Raw genomic sequence first — 16,439 nt, 5'->3', positions numbered from 1 at the left:
GATCTACTGGGAGAAAGATCTTTCGGAGTACATTACGGAATTGTTCAATAGAAATATTGGGACCGGATTGCTGTACCTTAAAATGCATACAAAGACGTTATATAATACACGTATGTAGGATTTTTGTACAATAAAGGAGTAGCACACGACTACGAGCATGCAGTCCATCTGATAGTAAGTGGCTACTGCCGCCCATTACATCTGTAATCAACCTTAGATAGGATTACCTGAGATCGGTCAAAGTTTTGCCACTTCCCCTGTGGAAAAGTGTTCCTTAAACCATAACTGCTAGCTGTTATTTAGGCAGAAATAGGTGTGGGAGTAGTGCCGCCGGGGTCGAACCATAAAGGTTCACCTTGAAAAGGTATATTGCCTTCTTATACACCTTACGAGACAGTACTTTATATTAGACACCAATAGCTTCTAAACACCGTGACCGATTTGGAAATTAAAACGTTTGTGCACCGTAATTCCGGTGCGTTAAATGATTGCAAGTAATTTGTGACCAACGAGACATGGGTGCTCATTGCGTTTAATAGTAGGTAACACACCACTTTCATATCTCATTAATGTATCGTGACTTCGTGGGTATCCATTACTTGCAAAACTGGAAGTTGTAAAGTGTTGCGCGTTAGTTCTATGGGAGTAGCGAGTTAAGTATAGTCCGCGCCAAACTGCTAGTCCGCTCTGAAGTTCTTGCGAGCAGGTGTAGTCATACAATTTGCTATGTTGACACGATTCATTTCTATATTCAGAGCGGACTAGCAGTTTTACGAGGACTATACTTATGATAGGTAATTATCAATTTTAGAAGAGAATGGTATACTCGATATTGAAGCACGTGAAGTCAACGAAAAATAACAGTTTGTGATCATCTAATCTAATTATAACAGGTATAGACACTACACTTAAACAAACAGTTAAACAAAATATACACTTAGTAACTAATAAAGTTAAACAAAACTTATTTCTATTAAATTAATTTTCTAGAAGGTTAAAATCAGTATTGTATTATAAGAAAGTTCTGTTGCAATTACAAATATTAAGGATATTTTTCTGGAAAATACGAGTATACTATTAGATAATCCGTAATTAATGAGCTTCATAATATTCATAATTAACGCACATTAAATATGGTTTATTAAATACGGGATTAGTGCGCCAAAATCAGAGTGAACATATACAAGCAATCAGCTATACTAATTAGTGAGTCCTACTAATTAATACGTCAACTAATTAAGACATAATCTGCAGATACACCTGTGAATGTCTAGAAGCTCGTACGTCAATATAGCTAAAAGTACCCTGAGGGAAAGGCAAAATATTAGTTAATATCAAAAATAATAAACTTAAATACATTGATATAGACAGATAGCGTACAAAATAATCGAAAGTTAACAAATTGTTATTGCATATATATAAATTGAATGCGAAAAAAATTAATGAAGATAAAACATCCGTAAGTTATCGTTAATAGAAATTTGCAATACACACTTAGATTTTCTAGAAAATATTCTATCAGAGAGCGAAAATCGTCGTATAATATTACAGCTGCCGGCAGTTCTCACTTTATGAAGAGTACCTACGAAAAAATATAGCCTAAAAATAAACAGTAGTTTCGTAGAATATATTAGATTAGATAACCTAGGTTTAGATACGTCTAAGTTATTCTTCACACATCCAAATCACACCACAACGACAGCCGCGTGGCCCACGGTGCAAGTGGTATGAGAATGCATGTTCTATTCAAATGACACCAATGCGTTGTGTTAAAAGATGTAGGTCATCTTAGTTGCAAGTGACACCACGCAGAACACGTTTAGGTAGTTTCTTTTAATAATATAGGTGTAGTAGACAAGCTTACAGTCCACCAAGTGGCAACGGTAAGTGGCAACTGCCGCCTATGGACACCTGTAATCGACCTTAGATAAGATTAGATTCTTACCTGAGGTCGGCCACAGATGTGCCGTTACTCCTGAGGACTAAGCTGGAATGCCTTGGAAAAATATGTCTCCCTTACCAAACCTTTCAAACACAGCAGCGCTTAACACTGCAGTTTTTACGCGGAAATAGGTGTGGCGTTGATGCCATTGAAATTCAACCACGCAGGGTTCTACCAACTTCAAAGGTTCTAAACTGCAACGTTGCCTTTCAAAGCTAACGACTGCTTTCCGACATTTAGTCGATGCCGTATGATGTGATGTGGTGCGTTTGAATAGACACCAACTACTATTAAAAAAAACGAGAACTGCCCGAATTCTTTGATAAGTCCACATGCAAAAGATTCGACCACACTTATGATAGTATAATGTTTACAGTATAAAATTATAAAATACTTTGAGAAGACAGAATTCCGATGATGCTTTACAAAGAAACTGTTTATAATAGTCTCATATATAAGGTAAATAAAAAAGTGTTTGGTACTTTGAATTAGGCTGCCGAAACGAAGATTACAGTTAAGTACACTGATACCTTTTGCATTGGGATTATCGTATTCATTCGCTAAATGATATTACGAGCCCCTCAATGTAATTAACGACGTTTTAGGGTTGGACGCTTGCATACACGAAATACACACCCACGTCAAAACCGTTTCTATGTGTAGTATCGATGTCAAGATTCATGTGTGCAAGAGTTCCCCCGTTATGCGCATTAGTTTACAAAATATCAATATCCAGAATAATAATTGCCCTTCACGCGCAACGAAGACCAGTTATTATTAAATCTAAGGTATCATGTTTTATAAATAATGCAAAACAATATCGTGTTAGGGTGTGTTATAGAAAATATGACAGCAATATTATTTTAAACATTGCAAGTCATATTTTAGCACAACGCAACAGATTAAGGTGTAGGCATACGATTGATCGTGTTGTGTTGTAGTTATAACCCACCTCAACACAATACTCCTATTTTAATTCCAGGGACACGTATAGCGAATGTATTTCCACAGCTGTTCAGTAAAATCCTCCAGGTCTCCTTACAAGTAGGAGTCCTTGACGTTGGGGGCAGCGGGCGGTACTCCGGCGGCGGACATCTTGCGGCGTTCGTTGCGAGCGCGCGAGACGGGCCGGTAGTACTGCTCGCTGCGACGCCGTCAGCGTTCCGGCACGTGCGTCTCCGACTCCAGCTCCATCCACAACGAGCTGATCTGGTGCGGCATGCGGCCCTCTGCGAAGTGATGAGGGATTAGTTCGAGCTCAAACCACTAGCAAAGCCCTAGTCGCCGCCAGGATTATTTTCTGTGGAGATCCGTTGGAGCCGTAGCGTAGTATCGAAATGGTCTTTAAAATGGTATTGTTGGCTAGATCCCGGGGCGGACAGTTGAATAAGGCCCCGAGTCTAAAAAATTGATTGAATTTTACAAACTTTTTCAAGTGCGCTATAGACATTTTTTCGCTGATGGATACGTATTCTAGTGATTGTTTGGCACCAACTGGCCATTTTTTTCATAGACATACCTATACACATTTCAAGAGGATTTTTCACAGATTTCACAGATTGTTTGATGCTGACGATCTTTTGTTACGAGTTGATCACAGATGTCCATGGATTGCAGTGCATACTTACCATCAGTAGACTGCTTAGGCCATGCTTATTGCTTAATGCTTATTTGCTAAGTATTTATTTAAGTTGTAATTTTGATACAAGAAAGCCGTCACAACACCTTTCAAACCAAAATACATCATTTCTCTCTCTTTCTTTGAAAAGTGGCTTAAATTAGTAGTTAACCATTAAATCGAAACAAGTGCACCTCAATCATAAGTCATAAAGTATGTTCATATTAAAATTTTACAATAAACATCGTAAATTTATAATATGTACAATTTAGATTATGTTAAAGATTATTATTAACCTCCTTAAAGATAAGATAGCTGCAAAATTATGTATTATATTAAATGATAAGATTAGATTAATGCTAATACAGGTCAAGTGCAAGGGCAAAGGCAAAGGACTAATGTCTGAAAACTTATCAATTTAGTAAATTAATAAAATTCAGAAAGTACGCTCGCGTTAAGCCCAGTTATTTCTTTTATCTTTGAAGCTACCGCTGCCATATATTTCTAACTTATAACAGGGTTGTATACTGATGTGATTTTCGCTTTAAGCGCAGTTATTTTTTAACTTGGCACTGGCATATAATTCTAACTTATAATAGAGCTGTATACTGATGAGGCCACCAAAGCCATATATGTATATATAATTAATAACAGGTATAATACGGTTGTGATTATGGTTTGACCAGTTAGGTACCTTAGTTTAATAATTTCCTATCGTGTGTGTCAATGCCCGTACGCACGTTCAAATCGCACATATGAACGGATTTTGCTGCAGTCTCTTCAAGACTTGACCTATGAGTATGCGTATGACATGATAGGATGTAAGGACAACGCCTGCGGGCGGAGCACACGTGAAGTCAGTAGGATAATATATCTATGCGTGAAGTCGTAAACACGCGCGACAGAAGAATTGCTCTAAATAACTCTGTTATTTACCACAAACTACTGATACTATCATGCGATGAGACATAATGATAAAGGCACCCAAAATAATTCCTTCAATTAAATTGACTTTAAATAAAATTCATTACATTTATAATCAAAAATAGAATGAATTTTATTGGTGACAGGTGTTCATTGGCGAGGATGTTCGTTGTAAGTGTAAGTGTGAGAGACATCATTGTGTCAATTGTTCTTTAAACTTAATACATTGTAAGTAGATTACGATAAGATAATACAATACGAGTTGTTATTTACAATGTTCACCTCGAAAAATATTTTCCATTTCCCCGTCAAATCAAATCATGATAACAATAGCATTACGTACATTTCCCACTTATTAACGACGGAAGTATCACTACACTTCACTCTACATTTCCTGTTCTGTGGGATTGTATTGAGGGAACACACCCTATAATAAACCCCTCACATTCACCCTCACTTCTGAGCAAAGTTACCTCGTCAAAAAATCGTAAATTCATGGGGTGAGCCGAGATTTTCGAAAAAATCACCCAATTCAGAAATCTTCCATTCCTTATATTGATTACTTCTCGATTCGATAAACTAGCTATTTCCCGCTCACTGGGCTGATTTAATCTCGTAGGATGCATCGTGCAATGAAGCGGAAAAATAGTAATTTGCTGATATTACGGAAAAATAAAATGATCCAATTGAAATTTATTTATTGCGTTCGTTGTTAAATTACTATTAGTTGTTATTTTAATTTAAGTTTAAGAGTAAATTAATAAGTAATGAATTATTGAATTAGTTCATTTCTATGTTTCCCACGACACTCTTTGTTCAACATTTTTATGTAGTAAAATAAGTTAGTAGTAAGTGCTTTCCACCTAAAATAAACCTGTGACTGCTGTCAAGTTTCTTCTAGAAGTAGCACACGAAGTAGGAAAAGTTAGATCTGAATATAGTTAGAGGGTATGATGTAACATGAGAATTAATTTGGAGTGGTCCATGTATCCACGGCCCAAACTTGAATAAATCAATGTGAATATTGTAACGTAATAGATGAGATGAAGGTAATACAAGAATCTGCCTTAGGTAGTTGAAGAATCTGCCTATTAAATACCCTTAAATTAAGCACTTTTAAAAATACTTGGAATTGAGCCCACGAGGTATTGTAAAAATTAAATTTATTTTTATCATGATCATTCCCTGAATCATAGACCTTTCTTTGACTTGTATCAAAGAAATATCTATAAAATACTTTCGACGAAAACTTCATTACTCTGTAGATACTGTGACATATCAATATTATTCGGAATACCTACATCGTTCGCCCATCGAACCGTCGTATGAGACGCTTCATTGGCTAACAAAAGTGTTTCGCCAGATGAGACTCAGACAAAATGTTTGCGAGTTGATTGAAATATGACTTTTATCGGATATCTACGCTCGAATATGTCCTTTGTTTGATACAAAAACTTATGCCGGGAGGTAACAATAAACACGAAAGGCATCACGACAACAACAAAAACACAATTCGTGCAAGTATCACTGGCTGAGGATCAGGGCCGGATTCGAAGGTAACGAGGCCCTGCGGCAACGAAGGAGCGGAGGCCCCTTAATATTTTCACAATAAAATAAAGGGTTTTTTCAATCAAACCTTTCATAAATTTACTGCTTACAAATAAATTAATTTCAACAAACTTTCTTAAGTTCTAAACTTTCTGTAACTGTCGGTTAATGTGTGAAAACTAATGCTTGGAAAAAAATGTGAATTTTTTGGATATTTCCCTATTGTTCTTGTGAAAGCCCCTAGGCAGTAGCCCGCCTGTGCTCCCCCAAATCCGGCTCTGCTGAGGATATAGAACAGATAGCGAGGCAAGTTGTATTATTTTGTTATTTTGGCTCCTTTATCTATTTTCATATGTAAATGTTCAGCTACATGTATTCGTTCACGCCACTAAGCTGTTTATATGGGCGGTTATAAATCTGATGAATATTTTTACACATCGTACAAATATGGTAATTATTTGCGCGTTGCATTATTTCCTTATTTTAAGGCGATATTTTGTTAAATTTGTTTACTTGAGACGTCAGAATATTGTGATTTAAATTTCCAAACGTGTACGTAAAGAAACACACGGAAAACCCTTTTTGTTTTAATCTTGTGTGTCTTTTCGTACAGAATACATGCATATGTTTCTGAATTATTACATAGTTAAGTAGATAATTGAAGTAACATTTTATGTACCCAGTAACTAACGTTTGATAATTATAGATTTATATTATAATCCATAATCCACAATCGATAGAATTTATGTAAAAATATAACTTTCTAGAACACAATAATTCAGTAATCCATTGCTCTTATTCACTGTTACTTGATTAAATGGTATATATAGTCCGCGCCAATCTACTAGTCCGCTCCGAATATAGTAACGAGTCTCGTCCCGATAGAAAATTATAGATACTAGCAGGACGAAGACAGCGCGGGACCGCTCCAGCACCCGACTGGTGTCCGCTCTCGCCCACGGGTACATATATGCATTAGTGTGCCCTTAGGTTATGGAGTATATGCTAACTAAACCTGCGCGCAACAACTTCAGAGCGGACTAGAAGTTTGGCGCGTATTATAACTACGTCTCTAGTTTGAAAGACACTTGATGTAATGTGCTTTGTAATAAATATTTACTTCATACAGCTTTAGACTTTAGGTTTGATTCTCAAAATAGGCGTGTTAACCTAGGTTTTACTATTATTAGTATTAGTATTTCGACTATAACATTCAATTGCACTGCAACACTAAGTAATATTATAAGGATGCGTGTGTATGTGCGTGTGTGTGTGTGTTTGTGTGTGTGTGTGTGTGCGTGTGTGTGTGTGTGTACGTGTGTATGTGCGTATGTGAATGTGCATATTTTTATTTTTAACATAATAATATAAGTAATAACACATAATACAATAGTAAATACCAAGAATAAAATATACCTTAATTTGTTTTATACATATTGATCTATATATATAAAAGCGAAAAGATACTCACGTTCGAAACGTATTAATCAAGGTTTTGCCAAAACTACTAAAGCTACAATCATGAAATTTGGAATGTAGCTTTATTTTATAATGTAGATGCGCACTAAGAACGGATTTTTTGATTTTCCACCATTAAGGGGGTTAAATGGGGGTTGAAAGTTAATATGAAAGTCCGTCAGTTTTAAAGCAAACTGGATGAAAATTGGTATTTAGCTTTCTGATTTAAAGTAATAAAAATCTAATCTAAGGGTTTTTTCAAAATCAACCCTAAAGGTGGTTAAATAGGGGTTGACAGCTTATTTTAAATTTTGCCATTTTGAAAGCCAGCACTATGAAAGTTAGCCATTGCTTTACTGGTTAGATATAATAGAACTTTAGTTCTACCGTTTTTGGAAAATCAACCCCTATGTGGGTTAAATAAGGGTTGTAAGTTTGTATGGAATTCCCCCAGTTTTGATGTAAACTCTATGAAAATCGGTATTTGGGGTTTCGATTAAAAATAATTAAACACCTATTTCATCGTTTTTGGAAAATCAACTCTTAAGTTGGTAAAATAAGGGTTGACAGCTTATTTTAGAATTTGCCAATTTGAAAGCCAGCACTACGAAAGTTAGTCATTGCCTTACTGATTAGATATAGTGGAACTTTAATTCTAGCGTTTTTGGGATAATCAACCCTTATATGGGTTAAATAAGGGTTTTTAGTTTGTATGAAAGTCCCCCAGTTTTGATGTAATCTGCATGAAAATCGGTATTTGGGTTTTCGATAGAAAATAATTAAACACCTATTTCACCATTTTTGGAAAATCAACCCTTAAGTTGGTAAAATAAGGGTTGACAGCTTATTTTAAAAATTTCCGATTTGAAAGCCAGCACTATGAAAGTTAGCCATTGCCTCACTGGTAAGATATAGTGGAACTTTAATTCTATCGTTTTTGGAAAATCAACCCTTATTTGGATTAAATACGGGTTGTAGGTTTGTATGAGAGTCCCCCAGTTTTGATGTAAACTGTATAAAAATCGGTATTTGTTATTTTCGATAGAAAATAATTAATCACCTATTTCATTGTTTTGGAAAATCATCCCTTAAGGTCGTTAAATGGGGGTTGGAATTTTATTTCAAACTCCGTTAATTCGGAAGCAAGGTCTATAAAAAATTGAATTTGGCTTTCCTGTTGGAAATAATAGAACTTTTTAACACCACTTATGGAAAATCTACCCTTAAGAGGGTAAAATAGGGTTTGAAAGTTTGTTGGGAAGTCCGCAGATTTTGAAACAAAGTCTATGAAAATTGGTATTCAGCTTCCTGATTGTACATAATTGAACACCTATTTTACCGTTTTTGGAAAATCAACCCTTAAGTTCGATTAATCGGGAATAGAACTTTATTTTAAAATCCGTTCATTTGGAAACAAGGATTGTAAAAACAGCATTTAGCGTTCTGGTTCGAAATAATAGAGCTTATTTAACACCCTTTATGGAAAATTTACCCTTAAGAAGGAAAAATGGGGGTGGAAACTTCGTTTAGAAGTCCGCAGCTTTTTAAGCAAAGTCTATGAAAATTGTTATTTGGCTTTCTGATTGAAAATAATAGGACACCTATAAAACAGTTCTTGGAATATCAACCCTTAAGGTTATTTAATAGGGGATGGAATTTTATTTTAAAAACCGTTCATTTGGAAGCAAGGACTGTAAAAAAATGTAGGTAATTGGTTGGGAATGATAGAACTTTTTTAACACCATTTATGGCAAATCTACCCTTATGAGGGTATAATAGGGGTAGAAACTTCGTTTAGAAGTCCGCAGATTTTGAAGCAAAGTCTATGAAAATTGGTATTTTGCTTTCTGGTTGTAAATAATATATCACTATTTTTCAGCATTTTTAGCCACTCAACAATCAACCCCATTAGGGTGCTATAAGTAAAGAAAATTTCTTTAAAAACCGTTATTGAAGTTACTTCCTTTGGCTGTCTGGAAAAAGAACAGAGTGCAGAGAAGTTTAGTGTAGGGCGAAATTCCACCGCCCGTAGTAACATATATTTTTAACATGGCAATGTATTGCGCGTGCTGAAGTGCAGAACAGCGGTTTTTTAGGGTTCCGTACCTAATGGATAAAAACGGAACCCTATTACTAAGACTTCGCTGTCTGTCCGTGTGTTACAGGGCTCTATCTCTGGAACCGTAATAGATAGACATGTGAAATTTTTACAGAGGTTGCATAACGGTGGCTGCTATAACAACAAATACTAAAAAAAAAGTTGAAAACAAAAAGGGGACCCCATACAACAAACTGCTATTTGTTATTTTTCCTACTAACTTTTGAACCGTTAGAGGTAGACAGTTCAAATTTTCACAATGTGTGTACTTTAATGGCTGCTGCAATATTAAATACTAAAAATTTAAAAAAATGAAAATTTTGGTTGTACTGAACCCTCCAGGTGCGGGTTTGACTTGCACTTGGCCAATTATTAGTAACGCACAGACCCGCGGGCCACAAGGGAAAGTCGCGGGCCACACACCACCCGTGGGTGTCGGGTTGCCGACCGGTGGTGTTCAATATTAGCTTCCAGAAATTTGCTGATAAAGTATTTATTGATGCATATGTACATAGGATGTTTATGAAATTCTACTAAGGAGGTAAAGGAAGTGTTAAATGTATGTATACGGGAATATTTTAGGTTCGAACTTAGAAACGTGAAATTTCAGATAACGTCTATTCATACAAATGCACGACCACGTGGACGGGTGCAAATTTTATATATAATAATGCGTAAGTTTATTCAAATTGGCCTACATTTTGGTATACTGATTAGATACGTCGCAACTACTTTGGACACACTACTCGTATGTGCCAACATTTTGTCCTGCCGTGGGGTATGGTTGTGGTTATGCGTGGATTAGTGATGGTGATGTGATAGATACATAGATCTTGGATAAAAATTTTGAGCTAGAACAGGGTTACAGTATCCCCTGCCTGTCGTACAAGACTAAAGGGGAACTTCTGGAGTTGCGGGTGGTAAGAATGAGAGCTCTAATCGCCCAGTCAGAGATCCTGGAAAGAACCACTGTATGTAAGGCCCCATATATAGAATAGTGTAAATAATAAATATTGTATCCTACATGAAACTTATATTTTAAATAAAGTTTCATTACAGTCCACTAATTAGAGTTTTAGTGTATGTTTCTAAAGAAACCTTGACCAAAAAAAAGCTTTTATTAATTAAATATTAATGCTACTTTTTCGTTAAAATTGTTAAAGGTACAAGTTTACGATTACAGTTGTTTGTATGTCATATCTAATTTTTTTACGCGGGCGAAGCCGCGGGTTCTGCTAGTTGTTTATATAAATTATATATTATATGTAATAACAAAATATAAAGTATATAGATATATTTTTGGAAATGATAAAAATGCTTCATTGATGCTAAATTGTTATGATAATTAGTTTGGATAGCCGGTGCTCGGATCGCATGTGGTCCGCGACGCTCTCCTTGCGGCCCACGGACCTTCCAAGAGTTCCAAGAACCTAATAACGGACTTAATCTTTGGCGTTCCATATTTTTTTTTTGCTTAGTGACAATATATTGTTGACGACCATTTGCATTTCGCTATTAAATTTCCGACTAATCGTGTGATTACTTCGTGAACTTTATTTTTACCGTCAGAGTTTCAGGGAGAACTTAAGAACCTTATGTTGCTACTTTCTGAGCCGTGTTGAGGTTGTCGTCACGCCGTCATCGGGTTGTTACCGAAAACGAGATGAGGGCGCGGAAGTAGCGGTACATACATTCATTATAGCCGCGTGTCCACCGCACGTCCGTCATCCGAACACTGTCATGCCGGCCGCCGAGATTTCGAGTACATCGGCATAACCGCTAGACCGGCAACCGACATTATGACGAGCCGATGTGCCGGCAATATAAAACACGTTCGATACACACACACTGCCGTCACACGCGTGACAGCTGGAACCAACTAAACCGGCGATTTCGGTCGCGGTGGACACAAAATCACAGTCTAGTCATATTAAAGTCGGCCCGAAATAATCTCGTTCTCGGTGACGGTCCGGTGACGGCGGCGGTGGACAAACGCCCCGATCACTGATCATGACAAAGTTATAGGCGTCATAGGCGGGAGATGGATGATTGACCGCTTGTGGCTATATGTGATGCGCATATGCATGATTCGTTGAACACGTTAAGCCGTCGAATCCAGTTATCAATGTATCCTATGCACATTGGACATTGTACGACACATATTGTTGGATTTAGAGGCCGACATTTTGTTCACTTATCTCTACTGTCCTTGAATTAACGAAATCACAACACAATCAGGTTACGTAGGTTATTTTGAATGAATGAGATTTGAATTTGAATTAACTTTAGGGAATATTTGTAGTGTTTTTATTATGCGTTGTCAAATTTAAGAATGCACTCCGTGCTCGTTATTGGTAGGTTGTGGTAATAAAGTCTATTGTTCTTACCAGGCTTGGCCTCAGTGCTGACGGAGGGTGCCTCATGAGCCTCTTCGATGCAGCTCTGCTCGTCGGGGAACTGCACGTGCTTCTTGACGGCGCCGCGGCCAGACTTCGACAGGACAGACGCTGTTGGAAAACATTACTCTCTTAATTGTTGTGATAGAGCATTTCGGGCTTCGAGTAAGACGGCATCGCCATACGGATTTTCGAATGAAAATAAACTTGAGTTAAAGTAAATTGTTACTAAACTTATTGACAATTAAACTACTAGTAGATGACTTTTACTGGTAGTTGCGTTTTATATCTGCCTAATAATAGCGGTGTTAGGCGCTGCTGTGTTCTTGTTTGAAGAGTGTGGTAAGGGAGATATACTTTTCTGAGATGTTTCAGCTTAGTCCTCAGGAGTAGCAGCACATCTATGGCCGACCTCGGGTATGAATATCTAATCCATGTGGGGTTGATTACAGATGTCCATGGGCGTAGAGGCCACTTACCTACAGGTGGATTTCATTCTCTTTTGCTGCTACTTTATTACAAAATGGTCCTTAATGTACAACAGAAGTATACACAATATTACATTTAATTCTTATTATTTTTTTAGATAGTTTGTTTAGTGAAATTACCTGTTTTAAAAAAATATGTTTTATAAAATATACATAATATAACGGTAGCTAATACTAATGATAATTATTTACGATGCAGTAGTGTCTATCTATGTTCTTTCAATTTGAGGCGTGTATTCGGCACTCAGTTCGGCCGCTCAGACAATGCAGTCCTGAAGGCTGTCAGTTAGTGTCAGTTAGACTGACTAGAGTTGGGTAGGTATAGTATACTTTTTTATATCGTTCTTAACTGGATAAAACAACAGTGAATATTAAAATGAGTTAAATACCTGAGTTTAAAACCTAGGCCATCAGCATAGGCTGTATTCATGTCATTGTCAGTATTGTGCCTGACAATCTTTTACCCCACCTTACATCAGAACTATGGGCCTTCACTAAGACTACTTTGCTATGGCGTTTAAAGTACAAAAGAAATGTCTATGGAAAGTAAAAATCGTATAGTAGCGTGCTGTTTACAAGTTGCAGACAGATACTAGAAAATCAGGTACTTTTATTCGTGACTGTAGGGGAGAAATTTTTATGCCTATCTTTATGTTTGTAAAGTATCTTCTAGCGCTCGTTATTAATATTTAATCTATCTATTTTTTACCTACCAAAGATCTAAAGTTGACAAGATCAAGTGTGTTGAAATGATCAAATGGCAATCAATGCCGTTAAACGGATTTCTATAACTGAGGTGTTGTTAGATTTGTCTTGATAATTCAAGTAACGACTGTCGATGATGTCACGACCGACCACAGTCGCTCGCAACAGGCGACCACAGTTGACGATATGACGATATGAACTATCGCACATATAGTAGCCCGCTAAGATCCACAAAAATTATGTCCCTAATATTGTTATGACGACCCGCGTGGCAGTGCGGACACCAACAGCGTGCAGAGGGTTACGAGTTCGATTCGTGGTCAGACAGATATCTGCAAGGCGAATTTAGATTCTGGGTCTGGGTGTTTGTCTTCGTGTTTGTGTGTGTTCATCGCACACGCGTCACAGGGAATCCTAGTGTGGGGTTGTGAGTGTTGAAAGCCTTTAAAATTGATATGTTTTATTATTAACATGAACTGGTCCTGGGCTAAAAAGAGCATAAGCGCATTGGAACATAAAAAGGCTTACTGCCAGTTGTAATAAAACACAGTGCTATCATTACGAGAAGCAGTTTCTTAACATCAATCGTTCATATTTATAGCAAAAGTAATAAAATGCTCAACAACTGTACAAAGAAGTTGTAGAAGTCACAAGAAGCTTTAAAGTGTATTAAGACTGCTCTGTATTTATTCTATACCCTGCGTTCTTAGTTGAAAATTAAATGGCTGATTCCAATTTAATGTTTACCTATTTACAGGTAGTCCATAGAAATGTTACAAATTTTGATCCTAATCGTGAAAAAAATTTAGAACTACAATAATCTTGTATATAAAATTCTCGTGTTACAATGTTAGTTACCGTACTCCTCCGAAACGGCTTTACCGATTTTCATTTGTCTGAGAATCGGCTACTATCTATTTTCATACCCCTAAGTGATAAGGGTTGTTCACCCTTAACATATTTTTATTTATATGGCAACATAACGTTCGTCGGGTCGTTTGGTGGAAATCGGTAAAGCCGTTTCGGAGAAGTACGGTAACTAACATTGTGACACGAGAATTTTATATATAAGATATTAGTTAGTATTTTATGAAAAGCGTTATTAAAAATCGGACTTACCGCATATTAGTGCACTACAAATGCTATACGTACGAAGTATAACAACCTAAAGCTATTTTAGAGGTATTTTTATAGATTGGAGATCGAAGTTATTGTTTTTCATTTCATTGTCTCGTCGCCAACCACCAAAAAAACAAATACAGGTCTGTGTCGTCAACTCATTTCTGTCTTACTGCTGGGCACAGATCATAACACGCGTGACAAGGATTTAGATCCTAGTTCCTCAATGTATACTTGGCTAGTGCGGAGGTTAGTCAAGCATGCATTAAGAGACTTCACACACCTTTCAGAACTTTCAGAAGTTTTGAAGGTTTTGTTTTGAACTCTCGATAAGATAATTTGTTCACGCGACGACCCGCGTGACGGAACAAACGGTTCCGGGTTCGATCTCCGGTCAGACTGACATCTGAGTGATGAATTTGGATAACTATTCTTGGTCTGGATGTTTGTGTATTCGTTTCATTTTCTATCATTATGAAATGAATATTCATTTCTTGCAAAACCATATCGCTAATTGAATTTCTAAAGGAAAAGCTAATACAGCCGGCAGCTACATAGAAATGGGACGTAATTAATTATCTGCTAGCATGTTTCGGCCAAAGTACTAACCATAGAAAAATACATTTTCCCTCGCAAAACACTAAGACATTCAGTCTGCTATAATTGTAATTTTGTGTAGTTCCCAATTATTTTTGTTTAATTATATAAGCATTTATTTCTGCCTATTTACATGTTTCGTAATCCAGTACAGGTGATAGAATTCTCTATGGTTCGACTCCGGCGGTATTACCGCCACGTCTATTCCTGCCAAATAATAGTAGTGTTAAGCGCTGTGTTAAATGCTGCTATATTCGAGTTCTAGGGTAACATGAACAATTACGCGTTGCCTACATAGTCCTCAGGGCTGACTTCATTTCTTTTTCCTAATCTTCTGAAAATGGTATTATCATTTCGAGGTTCCGGTTTGTCTTGTAACTTGAAACTAAGTAGTCCAGTAATAAGTTCAATTTCTATGATCTTTTTTTATTTTTGTTTGCGAGAAGGAAAACTTCAAAAGATACCCGACGACTCGGGAGCGACGCCGGGTTATGTGGGATGTTTTACTAAAATCGACCCCGGTGGCCGTCCTCAGCGCTTGGCGGAGAACTTCGGGATCTCCGATGGAACACAACCGGAGTTGTTTCTTTGATCCAGTCGTCCCTTTTTAATGACAGAGAAAGTTTTCATAAAATACCTTGTGTTATGGGAGCGTCATCGGGTTATGTGGGATTTTCATACACTACAACCCTCTCGGTGCCCGTTCTCAGCTATGTAGATGACTCAATCACTGGAACCCAATCGGACTCCTCTAAGTCCTACTGTGTACATGTCGTACACTTTCCTAAACATCAGAAGTCGCCTTTTAGTTTTCTTTTACGACAGGTAAGAGATTACTTAGCTTTATTCTTGGTTCAAAGTGGTTTCAAAGATATCTCAGTAGTAAAATTTAATATTTTCTACAAACTAGATTATTTACAATCTTCTCTTTGAACGTTAACCGTACAAGGCGTTTCGTGTATAGATATCATCGTTGCGACACATGTCCCGTAGCGAAATATCGAGCATAGCGCTCTCTGTAGCACGCTGAGCGACAACGCTGGATTTCGAACGAAGCCTTCAGTAGAGAACCACGTTTTGGCGCCATAGTTTATCACTGGCAACACCCATTGCTCGAATAGTTTCGGCTTCAGGCACAACGGAATTTTGGATGAGAAGATACTCCGTAATTTCCACAAGTTTCCGTAAGATTTCCTCGCGCAGTTCAGTCGACTGGTTCCATCGAGTTTCCTGCACCTCACAGTTGAACTTACCCACGCGGATTTGTGACCGCGCTACCCACGTTAAAAAAGTACTAGTATAATATGTTATACATCAAAACCAGACGGTCCTGTAAAAAACGACACGTATGATCGTTACCCGTGACCCACTATGTAATTCCACCGCGATTTGTCGGCAGAGCGAAAGTTTTTAATCAGAAAAATACGAGAGTCATGCTGTTCAAAACTGGAAAATGCCGGGAATACACCAACCAACTTGCGAGAGGGACTGCGAAACATAAAATTGGAATAACGAGAGTACTCTGAACTTTTATTGAATGATTTGT

General features: G+C 37.2%; 1 protein-coding gene across 1 annotated transcript in view; it reads right to left on the bottom strand.

Moving 5' to 3' along the window:
* Positions 1 to 2,373: 2,373 nt before the first annotated feature.
* Positions 2,374 to 16,439, bottom strand: part of LOC140743106 (uncharacterized) — an 89,410-nt gene continuing 75,344 nt past the window's right edge. Inside the window, exons 8-9 of the mRNA XM_073074166.1 lie at positions 11,976 to 12,095; positions 2,374 to 3,171 (exon numbers count right to left, since the gene is read on the bottom strand). Of these exons, the coding sequence (XP_072930267.1) occupies positions 3,098 to 3,171; positions 11,976 to 12,095 (194 nt within the window). The 3' untranslated portion in view covers positions 2,374 to 3,097. The remainder of the gene's footprint in view (positions 3,172 to 11,975; positions 12,096 to 16,439) is intronic.

This window comes from Epargyreus clarus, unplaced genomic scaffold (genome assembly GCF_041222505.1).
Source record: "Epargyreus clarus isolate Ecla_fem2 unplaced genomic scaffold, WU_Ecla_fem_2.2 ptg000007l, whole genome shotgun sequence".
Classification (NCBI taxonomy): domain Eukaryota; kingdom Metazoa; phylum Arthropoda; class Insecta; order Lepidoptera; family Hesperiidae; genus Epargyreus; species Epargyreus clarus.
The sequence above is the reverse complement of the archived record's forward strand: the minus strand, read 5'-3'. Positions and strand labels throughout refer to the sequence as shown.